Below are 13,064 nucleotides of genomic sequence, written 5' to 3' on the forward strand. Positions count from 1 at the left end.
CATGAGACTATTAATTCAGAACTGAGCGTTTATATGTGGAGCTTTTTTGTTCAATGAGACACTGGTATTACTAATACAGAAAGGTAAAAAACAATTGACAGGATTCAAGGGGACTGGTCTGTATTGCCACTAAACTCATTATTTAGTAACATGTGGTTAAGATTCCTTCTGTCTCCCAAGCTCTGATCTTTCATGCATAAAGAGACCTTTATGGGGCAAGTTTTTGTTATCACATTTTTTAGATATATTCTTTTTCTGAAGCAATTTGTGTTGCCTGTTTGAAGGAATATGATGCTGAACTAGATAAATCCAACTCAGTGTAATTCTTGTCCTTTATCTTTTTATGCTTTCTAATCTTCAGTACAGTGGGGAAAGGGGAAAAAAAGGTCAAAAAACAGGCAAGTTGCTGTACTGTGCAAAATTGACATGAAAAAAAATTATATTTCTTAAGCTGGAAACATTCAGCATTTAAAGAATATTTTTAACAGCTTAAGACACTTTGTCAAGCCTGGAGTATAGTAGCACTGGTGGAGCGATAGAAAAGGTTAAAAATGTTCTTTAGTTTGAATATGTTTGATTTTTTTTTTTTGCTTATTATAATTATGACTGAATTCTTAAATTGCCTGTAACAGTTGTTCCTTCTAACTTCTGTTAAGAACAGCTGAAGAGGGGAAAAATACCAATTAACTGGGTGGAGCTACTTTTGAGCAACCGCATGGCTTCAGCAATTTTAGGAAAGCAAGAGAGCAACTGAATAACTGAAAAACAATTTGATAAAGACCCATGCTCTGTGTTGAAGGAAATACCTGGTTCTACAACTAAAATGTTGAATTTTGTCAGTTTTGTTTACTTTGAGGCTTTTAGAAACACGAGTAAAAACTACATATCCCCTACATGTTGTAGAGATCATGGTATGTAGTATTTTTATGACCATGTAGAAGCTGTGGGCGATGACACAGGATTCAGACTCGTTGGTTGATTTGACCTACATTAGTCTGCAAAACTGCTGGTTAGTGCTAATGAATCAACCATTGTTCATGTTGAAGTATAGGTTTGATTTGTTTATTAACAGCATAGAGAATGTATTCTTCTTCTGGAGTCCTTTTTGCTGTATTTGTATGTAAAAAGTTAGCAAAATGAGATTTAATTAACTGTCAAGGACATGTGCTCAGATGCTGAAAATATAAAATTGTTATGATTTCTACTTGTAGTGTAATGTGATTTGATACTTCAATTAAATTGAAAAACCTTTAAACACAAAAGTGGTTTGTAAAGCCAAGCTTTAACCTATGTAAAATTTCAAGCTAAGGTACTGCTTCTAGATGTGCAAAATAGCATGCATCTTGACTTGTTTCCTCTGTTTTTCCTCTGTTGCTTTAATGCTTGTTGTGGGAACACTTAGCACTGTATGTCAGAGTACTACTTTTCCTCCAAACAGAACAGCACTTTTCTGATGTTGTACTTAGTGAAGAATACCTCAATCTTGGTGTAGAGCAGGTGTGCAGTCTTATATCCAGTGACAAACTCACAATTGCCTCAGAAGAGAAGGTAAGACCATCCGTGTCCTAGTACTCTTTTTATTCTTTTGGCTGAGAGAGTAAGCTTGTTCTCACTGCTCTTGTATGCTTATTTGGCTGGGCTGTTTCCAAAAACAGTAGTTCAAAGAGAAGTACGTGCCATCTACTAACTTTACCATCAGCAGTCCTACAAAGGTATTAAAACCCTCTAGATATATGTGGGCTATTTAGCCCAACTGAACAGATGTGGGTTGCAAAGGAAATGGCTAGGCAGCTTGATATAAACAAGCCTGAGTTTAAATATACGTTGGTTCACCTACAGCTAGATTTTATTCTTTTAAACCCGTTTTTGAAACAATCTCCAGTGAGCCCAGTGCACTCTTTGAACCTGTAATGATTTTCATGTTGTATATTTATTCATTTTTGAGTACATCAATTTAAACTTCTCTTTTTTTCCCAAGGTGTACATAGATGTATTAACACCTCCGTTCAAATGAGGCTAAATTGTATTCCAAACTGTGCTTGAATACTGATTTTTATGGCTAGGTAGCATTTGGTGTTGATACCTCTTGGAAACGTTGAATCCAGGAGCTGGCTGCATAAACTGCAAATAGCAAAGTCACAGTGGTGTTCCCAGAGTAGTCTGAAGGCCTAATACACTTTGATACATCTGATGTTGCAACTATGGAGGATAATTCAAGGTTTTCATGGTCTAATGTATGATGAACTGCTGTGCAATAGAGAAGAAGCTAGGATTGGGATCACTTGTCCTAGAAGGACTCAGTGATTTTAAGTTTGAATGATGATGTGGCCAGTCTTTTTCAAGAAAGGAAGAAAAGTATAAGGACTGTAATATCACTGCTGCTGTATTGTTTCTTTGCCTAGTTTCATTAGATTTTCAGTACCAGTGAAATTATTGTGTACATTTTATCAGTGTAGTGCAGCTCTCATTGAAACACCAGAAGAGGAGTGATATAAAAAGAGACCAGTTACAGCATCTTCAGAATTTTGTGGCGGGTAAATATGGAAATAATGGGAGCTGTAACTGCTGTTGTCTTTTCTCATATAGGAATTTTAGTATAAGCAAAACCTGTGTTTGAGGCACAGTGATATTTTTGTACTGCTGAATTTGTAAGCCGAGGGAGTCACACTTGTTTGTTTTCTGGAAGGTGTTTGAAGCAGTGATAGCGTGGGTAAACCATGACAAAGATATAAGGCAGGAGCTAATGGCACGCCTGATGGAGCATGTTCGGTTGCCTTTGCTTTCCCGTGAATATTTAGTTCAGGTAAGCAAAAATGAATGTTAATTCGCTTGCATGTGAACATTGCCATTTATTTTTTTTAAAGCCAGATGAATACTTTTAAACATTGTAATGTAGCATGCCAACTGATAGTAAAATTAAGCAGCCCGCCACTATCACCTATGCATGTGCACTCAAGCACAAACAGACATCGAGTTGAATGAGGGACTGTGTCACATAGAGGAAATTACATATATGTGATTTATCTGTTTAGCTTACTACTCATCATGAATTATTTAATTAGCTGAGATCAAGTTAGTTTTCATTTTTAACAGGATAATTAATACAACACTTCATAAGTGAATTTTAAGTTCCAGAATTGAATTCAAGTTCAATGATAAGAAAAGGGCATTTCTTTCAGATATAATACATTAAAAAAAAAAAAAGTAAGACCATTTTGAATAATTAGGTGTCAGGTCAACTGTTTATGACTGAAAATACCTGTTTGCTATTAGCATTTGTTAGTAGGGTATAGTAGCAAGTTGGTAGGTGGTTGTTTTAGAAATTCTGGGTTTGTCATGTGATTCTTTTTCCTCCACGTCTTGTAGATGGTTTTTGGGGTTTATTTTCTTGCTTTTGTGGATTTTAACGTTTTGTTTTGCTGTTGTGATTTACTAGTTAGTTAAATTCTTCTCCTCACCTCTTTCTTTAAAGTGTTTCATACTGTGCATGTGAAAAATCAAGAAATATGCTTTACCTAGCACTGCTTCTTCTATATCTCTTAATGAGTAGGATCCATTTTTTTTTAATTCAGTAACTGCTTTTGTGGTTAAATTACAGTGTAAAAAAATGACAGTAGTCTGCCTTTGTGTGATGTAACACAGGCTTGTGTTTGATTTCCTTAACATGCTCAGACCTTGTTAAATTTCTATTAATAAACAGAGAGTTGAAGAAGAAATACTGGTTAAGAACAGCAGTGCTTGTAAAGATTACCTCATTGAAGCTATGAAGTATCACTTGCTGCCCACTGAGCAACGAGCACTGATGAAAAGCACTCGAACGAAATTGAGAACGCCTGCTAGCCTCCCAAAAGTAAGCCCTCATTTTAACAATTCCCTCACTTCTTAAAGCTCCAGTTTAAAAGATGTCATCAATATGTGACCATCACTTGGCATATTCCTGTAAAAAAATATTTATCACAAAAATATAAAAAGTGATTAACTTTGTACTCAATACAACTGGTGATATAGCTGCTCTAGTCTCCCACACATCTTCCCCATATATATTACCCCTTCCTCCCCCAAAAAAATACCCCAACCAAACAAAACAACCAAAATTAAAACCTTCTCTTCACATTTTACTTTTGGTGGGTTTATTTGTTTTGGGATTTTTTTAGTTAAGTTCTTCAGCATTTGAGAAATACACAGTTATAGGCCTGTTGTGAGAGAGGAAGTAAGCCTGTTTCTTTAGAAAAGAACAGCAACAGCAACCAAAACAAACGTACCAAACCCCTAACAAAGACTGATGCTTATGAGTTTGAGTGTTTATTACATTTTTAGCCAAGTATAGTCTTTTGTTCATCTCAGAAGTCTAAGAAAACAAAACAAACATCAGGTATTAACTTTATTTCCACTGAAGCAAAGTTTTCTCATAGTGCTATTATGTCAACTGCAACAAAGGAATAGGAGATTCTATTCAGTAGATTTAGCACATTTCTTTCAAAGGAACCAGATAAGGCTGATCTATGATGAATGGTCACAGTTCCACACAGATACTGAATTCTCTCATCTGTGGACAGAGTAGGGTAAGAAAATATGGCAGGATCTGCCCTGTTCATGGGAGCTCTACTTAGACTCTAATTTCTTCCTGCTTTTCTATCTCAGACATTTCCTGTGGAGACAATGATTGTAATGTGCATGTGTTTTTGAAAAAAAAAAAGTAGTTTTGGCTAGATTGTAAGATTCAGATTTCTCATTTAGGAGAACTAATTATTGCTTTTACAGAATCTTGTTTTCAACACTCTTTGGATCATTCAGTTCCTCTCATATATGCAAATAACATTTATTGTCATCTCCCTTTTAGTTGATGATGGTCGTTGGAGGACAGGCACCAAAGGCAATTCGCAGTGTTGAGTGCTATGATTTTAAAGAAGAGCGCTGGCATCAGGTAGCTGAATTGCCTTCCAGAAGATGCAGAGCAGGTAAATGATGTCTGATTTTTTTATTGTGATTAGTAATGTCTGCATAAAGCATATGTTCTTTGAACGATACTGAAGATACTTGTCTAAGAGGAGCTAAGAATTAACTGCAGTGATCATCCTTAAAATGTTAATTACTTGTTAATCTGGAGTGATAGAAGCTTGATAACTTCATGTTATTTTGTTCTTCAGTTTGTAATCTTTAGAATAAACTGCTTTATCACCTTGCATAAATTATATATTACTGCACTATAAGTAATTTTGCTGTTAAAATGCTCTATTATTATTTAGATGAAGAATGTGAAGAAGTAACCAACTGATACTAAAAATATTAAAATACACTCTTAAAGCAGCTATCTCCACAAAAAGAAATTCAGCAAACATAATATTCAGAAGTGTGAGATGTTGCCAACAAAAAGTGCCAGAACTTGAAGTGCTTAACCTCCAAATAAAGCATGACTCTAGGGACACAGTCAAAAGCCTGATAGTGTAGTGAGTACTGTAAATTGTGTCAAGTATCTGCATACTTAGGGCAGTATGGGATGCAATTAACTGACAGACTAAACCACTCATCTTTCCTCCCCATTTCTTTGCTCTAGGAATGGTGTACATGGGAGGCATGGTTTATGCTGTTGGTGGTTTCAATGGTTCTTTAAGAGTTCGCACAGTAGATTCCTATGATCCGGTGAAGGACCAGTGGACGAGTGTGGCAAATATGCAAGACAGGAGAAGCACACTGGGAGCAGCAGTATTAAATGGCCTTCTTTATGCTGTGGGAGGATTTGATGGGAGTACAGGTATTTTTGCTTTTATGTGCAGCTGATTTTTCTTTGATGAATCTTGACCTAAGATTTGAATGTCTCTTTTCTGCATGCTGTGATGAAACAAAGCATGAAGGTAGCCAGGCATTTTGTTGAGTGCAGTGTGCCTTACTGGTCACATCCTTCTTCCTTGTGATGGTTTGGCTGTTACTGGCCCCCCCACACTAAGAAAATCACCCAGACTAGACTCAGCGACGGGAAATTAAAGAATGAAGCTATATTTACAGCTTAGCACAATATACAAGCAGATATTTACAATATATACATCTATATACTTAAGTATACAAGTTAAAAAGTAATACAGAAACACAACAGCCCTCCCAGAAACCAGAGTCCCCAGGAGGGGCTCCCAACCACCCTTCCACCTCCTTTCCACCCCTCTACTTTACCCCAGGCTTTGCCTTACGTTCAAGGTGAGTTTGGAGGATTGGCCAGGGGGGGCAGGAAGCAGACAGATTAGTCACACAGACAGCAAGTCAGAGAGAGAAGTGCATGCAGCCAGAACCAAAGAGCAACTGTGTTATCTATGTTTGTATTCTTGTTTTCATACATCTCAGCAAGCCTATGAGTGAAGTAGACATCATCATTGTTTCCTTTTCACAGCCTGTAATCTAATTCTCACTAAAATATCCCAGCTAGGCTCAAACTAGCACGTTCCTGAACTGTGAACTGTTTGCTCCTGTCTTAAGAGCTGATGCTAAATAGCTTTGACAAGTTTCCTTTCAGTATTCCTCCTATGGCCATAGAGTCCTTAAGTCATGAAAGATATGAGCAAAAAAAACACTTTTTTTTTTCCATTTGAATATGAAATCTACTTCTGAATTTTCATGTACTGCAAACAGGATTACAAACACATGGAAGCCTTTGGACACACACTGTTCATTTCTTTCGCTGATGCATAAAGCCATTCATGCAGAGGTGGTCCTTATCCTTAATAACTACTCCTGAAGTATCTGTAGGAGAGGGCATTGTGACTTAATTAAAAGAAAGAGAAAGACCCAGAGAAGAGTTTTTCAGAGTTACTCAGAAGTTTTTATTAATTGCCCATTTTCAGACCCCAAGAATGCACTGACTGTAACTGACTATCTAAAGGACATGTTGTGCCTTTTACTTAGTAATTAAAAGTACTTAAAATTAAATAATTTTAATTTTCAGATGATTTTTCCAGAAGGTAGGTAGTATGTTGCACCTGAATTCAGAGAGAAATTAATGCTGTATTGTCTTCACAGGCCTATCATCAGTTGAAGTTTACAACCTGAAGACTAATGAGTGGTTTCATGTAGCTCCAATGAACACAAGAAGAAGTAGTGTTGGTGTAGGTGTTGTTGGAGGTAAGCTGACAATTATATTAAAAAGAAGAGGGAGAGAAATGCAATAATTTGTCCTATTACCTTTTTCACTTCTGAAAACATTATTCATATTTATATTTTTGATGAACCTTGTAATTAAAATTCTATGAACATAATTGTTCTGCTTGGTTTTGAACAGCTTTTAGCATAGTTGTTTTAAATTTTTTTTTCAGAGCTTCAACTGCCTAAAGCCAAGTGAGGAGAAGCTTGCTAAGCATGCATGCTCTAGGTTATGCATGTCAGCAAAGCTAAACAACTCTGTTACTGAAGTGATAACCTTATAAATTTGTCTTTAGTGATGTAGCACTGCAGTATTGTCAACTCTGTTATCTCTGGCTGACCTTGCTGGTTGCATGCTGGGGATGATCTCAAGGACAGTGGGCAGGAAAACTGCTGACTTACAAGTCAGCTTAGTAGTGAATATTCTAGATGTTGCACAATGCAACTGGCTCCTTGATCTTAAAACAGTTTTCAGCGTGTACTTAACTGAATAGGAACCACTGCTGTTTATGATCAAAAACTGCCAACTGTTCAAATCATTTTCATCTGAATTTTTGGTATTTCTAGGGAACTTGCTTGCAAGCTTCCAGTGTTTTGCATACTTGAATTAGCTTGCTTTTGAACAATTCTTAATGTAAAGTACCTTTGCATTTTAGTTAAGCAATTAAAAAAACCCTTTTTGACTCACACTATTCTAATTAGATACTAGCTGCCTTTTACACCCTAAAAATTACAGTAACCATAGTGTACTATCCTAAACTATTTACAGAACACAGACTCAATAACTGATTGGTGACAGGTACTGCTTAGTAGCAATTACTTGCCCTCAGCCTATGTCCTAGGATAGTCTGTGCATTAGAAATTTGTAGGTTCCTGTTGGTTTCCCTTCTAGGTAAACTGTATGCTGTAGGTGGTTACGATGGGGCGTCACGTCAGTGCCTTAGTTCAGTAGAATGCTATGACGCTAACGCAAATGAGTGGACCTATGTCGCGGAAATGAGCACGAGACGGAGTGGAGCAGGTGAGTGGACAAGAATCAACCATCCTTGTAAAACTGAGAGAGATTTGTGATTTTAAAATGTAGCTACAAATAGGAACGGTAAGGCACAGTGTGATTCCAGTGAAATGTCTTTGTTGTAGATGGATGATATGTTGCAGGTCATAAATACAGCTCTCCTACAGAGTAAGATTCAGTCTTTCGCTACCAAATACCTTTCTTAGCTTTTTTCATATTCCTCCTCTTCCCTTAACTTTTGATGTTTTTAACATGTAAACTGAAGTGCATGGATTGTAACAATCAATTTCATGTCACCTACATACTGAAGTAACAAAATCTACCTGGCCAAGATGCAAAAATGTCATTTCTTCAAAGACGTCTCTTTGCCAGTATGGGGCTGATGTTTTTAATGGCTTTTTCAGGTTGACATTACATGTGAGCTGTGACTAGATTCCCACCTCTCTGGAGGACTTTTTCTACTTTCTGATTCACTGCTGGAAATTTTGTCCTTGTTCATTCCTAAGTTTGCATTACTGTCTTCATCCTATTACTTCTACTTATGTACCTTTTGTTTCATCTTAGTAAATCTTTTCATCACCTGGTGTTTGCTTCCTTAGGATATATATAGGGTACTACGTGTTATCCTTCTGTACTGTTTACCCAAGGTATATCCATTTATTTCTTTACAATCTTAAAAAACCCTTCTTTATTTTTTCATGGATTTTTTTCCCCTTCTTGTGATTCTGAGTATGTATTTTTCTCTAAGATATCAAAAATGCCTGTGGCATTCTGCTTTTAACAAAATGGTGCTCCCACAGCTCCATACTGACTTAAGCATTTTCATTATCTATTTAAATTATAGACTCAAATCTCATTTACTGTCCTTTATTTGTCTTTTGGTATTTCAGGTTTTTTCAACTTGCAGAAGTTGTTTTATTTCTCTAGATACGTTCCCATGGACTTTTTCAAGTTAAATGGCACGATACTATTTTTCTGTGTTTATTTTTCCAGTTATTCAAGTTACTTTTTTGCCAAGTATTCCATGGTGCTTTTTACCAACACCTTTCAAATGTCTACTGATAATTGCATTAATATGCTTCATATTTGGAAGAGATGTTGCCACAAATAAAAATGGATAGATTTCCAATATATTAGGTAGATGATTAATATTTATCTCTACTTTCATCTTGCCTTTCAGTATTCTTTATTAACTCTGAAGGGTTTTTAATCTATACAATGGTGTTTAAAGCAAGTCCAAATTATTTAAAAATAAATATATTCTTAAAATCAAGATACTTATTTTGTGATACTTTCATTATACCTATACAAATTGAGCAAGCTCTTATTGCTTAATGTTTTGATTGTGTTTCTAAGCTAAAACTAAGATGTTAATGAAGAAAACATGATGCAATGTATCTCAACAAAACTTAATTGTCTTGTGAAAATTCTAGTTACTCAGTTTGTACATCTCAGAAATAAATACTGGGTTAAAAACTGGCCAGAGTTTCAATAAGGATACTGTTAAATACTCCTGTCCAATACTGGCAAGTTTTGAGGAAAATATTTATATAAAGAAATGGGCAAGTAACAAATATTATTATTATAAGGATAAGTAGTGTTTGGCAGGTTGTGGTAAATGTTCACTTTTGCAATTTGCCAGCACACTCACTTGATCTCAGCATCGAGGCTTTTTTAAAATGCTCCTTTTCTGCAGGTTTTCACTGTGCTCGTGGCCTGTTTATATGCTGGATGTTTTCAGACTTTCTTCTTTACATGTTGAATAACTTCTGGCAACTCTGAAATTTAGTGCCTTACCTAGCACTAACCATTGGGATCTTTTCTGCTCTGCTCCTCCCTCCCTTTGTCCCAGAGTTCAGGGCTGTGTTTGTTTATTTAATTCTCTGATGCCTTTCACCTTGTCCTCTGATTGGAAAAAAACAAACCAAACCAAAAACCACCCCCCAAAACTAGAAAAAAACCCAAACCAAACAAACCCAAAACCAATCAACCAAAAAAAAAACCAAAAAAAAAAAGGAGGAAAATTAAATGTAGTCAGTCTTTTCAGATTCATATAACTGAGTAAAATAATCAACACTCTTCCGTGCCACGCTGTTAAATACATGGAAAATTATACTTGAGCATGGGGGGAGGAGTGGGTGGTAATGTGAAAATCATGACTATTTATGAGCTTGGCTGTAATGGCCAAATACCCAAAACCATCAGAGCTGTTTCAACTGATGATCAGTCCTGGTGTTGGTATGGCTGTTAACTAAGGAGAATTTTGTTCCTGTATTAAATCTGTGGCTCTCTGGTCATCTCAAGGAACTTAAACCTGCCTCTTCTGTTCCTACTGCTTCAGCTTCATTCAAAAGCAACTTCAGAGGTTAACCCTCAGTTGTTCTTCTTTAGTACCAACTGCTTCTCAGTTGATCAGTATGGGGACAGATCTGTTTCCAGCAACATACTGGGATGAGGAACTTCATATCCAGATGTAGGCCATTTGGGAGGGATGAGAGAAATAAGACAGGGTCCTGAAAAATGGGCAGGAAAGAGAAATAACAAAGCAAGGAGAACTAAGAAGACGGCAACCAGAGGATACAGACGGAAGGAGCAAGAAATAAGGTAGGACTTGGAAACTGGGGGTGGGAATAAGGGAAAATGAAGCATCATAGAAAATCAAAGGGCATTATTAAAAATAAAGAGCTACGAAAGGAAAAATGGCAATGCAAGAGAGGGAGTAGGAAGGTCAGTAACCATACAGAAAGCCTGGGCGGGAAGATTTAGATCACACCACATATTTAAACTAAAACCCTCAGCCTTCCCTCTAGCTCTGTAATGTTTAATCCTACCAAAGATTAATGTTATATTATTCTGTCTAATGAACTGTGAAGGAAGTGAGAGAAAGAAAAGCTCTCATGCTATACCATGACATGATAGTTAGAAATAATAGCAATAAAAAAGGAATTAAATTAATTGGGAAGGACATGGAGAAATGTTAGTAGTGAAAGTATTGGCATGATTTATAAAACAGTGTCCTATTAAGAAACTATTTTTCAGAATTGCAGTACCAATTAATTCTTCTACATTTCTTTCCCCTCTTCCTTTAATTATTAAAATCTGTCTTTTTAATAATGAAAAAAAAAATAGTCACTTTAGCAGGAGTAATTTTTCTCCCTGTATATCTCTTAGATAAATTGTGATATATTTTCAAAGGTGTTTTAGCTGGCTATTAAGGTCTTTGAGTTATCTTTTTTTAAACCTATCTTTTTCTTTCTTTCTTTTTTTCCACCTTCCTCTGGAGAACTTAACTGATCTTTTTCATTCATATTTGCTGTGCCCTTTCCATGGAACCCTTTAAGAACCGTATTTGGAAACCTGTATGTCATTGTTGAGTTTTGTATCTTAAATGTGCAGCAATTTTTTTCAGTTGTCTTCATGGTCCATTAGTCACAAGTTTTAATGCAAAACCCACCTACATTTCTGTTAAGAAATGTATTATCTGTGAGTCCTAATAAAGTGAGGAATAAATAAACAGGCCTTGCTTTCCTCCCCTATTGCAGTCTGTTCAATATGTGCAGCCCAGTTAGCAAGTAGATATAGATTAGCTTTATTTATTCCTTCATCCCAAGATTATAGATCAGTAAACTTTTGTTGTAAAGGAGAACCTAAGAGCAAAGGAGGCCCTTTAGTAACCTTTTGGATATTTCAATAACTGAAGCTTTGTGCAAGGAAGCTTGGTGTTCTCCTGCAAGCCCTGGAGGAGGAAAGTGCTCACTCTTTAGCTTCATATATATGTTTATGTGGTATTTCAGTGCTTCAGTGGAAGCATCCCTATTGTGTAATGTCTATCCATTCAGCTTTTTTCCCTCTGAACTGCACAGTTTTTACTTTCTAAAAACGTACTTCTGCTTTATCATCTTGTCAGATTTCTGTTATACTGGCTGAACACACTGTCTCATTTACTGTCACTTCTAATAAGTCCTAATTTCAACAGTCCTCATTTTCTCTCACATCACTTATCATCCAAAAAATTTTAAATCTTCTGTTGCAGAACAGCTCTGGTCTTTGTATGCTGCAGTATGGTAGGTGGGCACGTAAGATATTTTATCGGTGTCTTGCTGTATTTACTGTCTTATTTGCTTCAATGCATCCTGATGCAAATGTTTTTGGAAATAGTTCCTAACATTGGCTGGATAAAGGATTTATGTTAGTGAATGTAATGTTTGTTGTTGCTCCTTTACCTCAGTCAAAACTATTCTCTGGTTAATTTTGAGTATTTTCATGTTTACAGGTGTCGGAGTGTTAAACAATTTATTGTATGCAGTAGGTGGTCATGATGGTCCATTGGTAAGAAAAAGTGTTGAAGTGTTTGATCCCACTGCCAGTACATGGAAGCAAGTTGCAGACATGAACATGTGCAGAAGGAATGCAGGTATACACAACCATTACTCTAAAATAGTGGTGATATCGTTTGTTGTAGATTGCATGTTCCTGGATTTCTGCTGGTTTCATAATGTGGCAGCAGAGAAAGCCATGCTTTTGTGGAGTGAACAAGCCAGTTGCTCATTTTCATGTTGGTTTCCTGTCTTTTTTCAGGTGTTTGCGCTGTAAACGGTCTCTTGTATGTAGTTGGAGGAGATGATGGTTCCTGTAATTTATCAACAGTGGAGTATTATAATCCAACAACTGATAAATGGACAGTTGTGTCATCCTGTATGAGTACAGGAAGGAGCTATGCAGGTAACATGTTTTTTGACAGACTTTTTACAGTGTAACAGCTAGGATAAGAAATTTGACAAAGCACACAAAAGTTGCCAAAAGTAAAATCCATACTACTAGAATGGGTATGAAGAATCCAATAGTATGTTTTGAATGATGACTTCAAACAATTGGTTGCTACAAGGAGAGCAGTGGTATTAAACTCTACTCAAGAAGGATTAGG

General features: G+C 36.3%; 1 protein-coding gene across 6 annotated transcripts in view; it reads left to right on the forward strand.

The window, feature by feature from the left end:
- The window catches only part of KLHL2 (kelch like family member 2), a 59,119-nt gene that overhangs the window by 44,516 nt on the left and 1,539 nt on the right, over window positions 1–13,064 (forward strand). For 3 of the 6 annotated variants that reach the window (XM_064148771.1, XM_064148773.1, XM_064148776.1), the window contains 9 exons: window positions 1,439–1,548; window positions 2,687–2,803; window positions 3,701–3,850; window positions 4,841–4,958; window positions 5,555–5,752; window positions 7,006–7,107; window positions 8,018–8,146; window positions 12,414–12,554; window positions 12,719–12,862. In XM_064148771.1, coding sequence (XP_064004841.1) covers window positions 1,439–1,548; window positions 2,687–2,803; window positions 3,701–3,850; window positions 4,841–4,958; window positions 5,555–5,752; window positions 7,006–7,107; window positions 8,018–8,146; window positions 12,414–12,554; window positions 12,719–12,862 — 1,209 coding nt within the window. The other 3 variants (XM_064148775.1, XM_064148772.1, XM_064148774.1) reach the window with 3 other exon arrangements.

This window comes from Pogoniulus pusillus, chromosome 9, assembly GCF_015220805.1.
Source record: "Pogoniulus pusillus isolate bPogPus1 chromosome 9, bPogPus1.pri, whole genome shotgun sequence".
Lineage (NCBI taxonomy): Eukaryota > Metazoa > Chordata > Aves > Piciformes > Lybiidae > Pogoniulus > Pogoniulus pusillus.